General features: G+C 52.5%; 1 protein-coding gene across 1 annotated transcript in view; it reads left to right on the top strand.

Moving 5' to 3' along the window:
- The window catches only part of ZNF76 (zinc finger protein 76), a gene marked incomplete at its 5' end in the record, with an annotated part of 5,075 nt that overhangs the window by 297 nt on the left and 3,891 nt on the right, over nt 1–887 (top strand). The window contains one exon of the mRNA XM_010164754.1: nt 790–865. Coding sequence (XP_010163056.1) covers nt 790–865 — 76 coding nt within the window. The remainder of the gene's footprint in view (nt 1–789; nt 866–887) is intronic.

Here is an 887-nt window from a genome sequence, read left to right as displayed (position 1 = left end):
GTCCAGGCGGGTTTTGAATGTCTCCAGAGAAGGAGACTCCACACCCTCCCTGGGCAGCCTGTCCCAGGGCTCTGTCACCCTCACTGGAAAGAAGTTTCTTCTCAAGTTGAAGCAGAACCTCCTGTGTTCCAGCTCACACCCATTGCCCCTTGTCCTACCATTGGGCATCACTGAGAAGAGCCTGGCTCCATCCTCCTGACATTGGCCCTTTACATATTGATAAACATTAATGAGGTCACCCCTCAGTCTCCTCTTCTCCAAGCTAAAGAGCCCCAGCTCCCTCAGCCTTTCCTCAGCAGGGAGATGCTCCACTCCCTTCATCATCTTGGTGGCTCTGTGCTGGACTCTCTCCAGCAGTTCCCTGTCCTTCCTGAACTGTGGGGACCAGAACTGGACACAATATTCCAGATGTGGCCTCACCAGGGCAGAGTAGAGGGGGAGGAGAACCTCTCTCGACCTACTAACCACCCCCCTTCTAATGCACCCCAGGATGCCATTGGCCTTCCTGGCCACGAGGGCACAGTGCTGGCTCATGGTCATCCTGCTGCCCACCAGGACTCCCAGATCCCTTTCCCCTACACTGCTCTCCAACAGATCATTTCCCAGAACGCTGCTATAGAAAAGGCTGAGCTGTGTGCTCGGCTCCCCAGGAGATCCAGATGTGTTAATTGGCCAAGGTGAAATCCCACAGAGAACTACAGATTCTCTCCACCAGCTAGATTTCTCCACACTATTTTATTTCCTCCTTATCTTAGATCTCATTTTAGAGACCTGTTCTTTCTTTTCCAGGTACATGAACGTGCTCACACAGGTGACCGGCCATACACGTGCGACTTCCCGAGCTGTGGGAAAGCATTTGCTACAGGTAACAATTTCTCTTTGGAGCA

The sequence above is a fragment of the Antrostomus carolinensis genome, unplaced genomic scaffold (assembly GCF_000700745.2).
Source record: "Antrostomus carolinensis isolate BGI_N321 unplaced genomic scaffold, ASM70074v2 scaffold41473, whole genome shotgun sequence".
Classification (NCBI taxonomy): Eukaryota; Metazoa; Chordata; class Aves; order Caprimulgiformes; family Caprimulgidae; genus Antrostomus; species Antrostomus carolinensis.
Note: the sequence above shows the minus strand (reverse complement) of the source record. Positions and strands in the feature narration are given on the sequence as shown.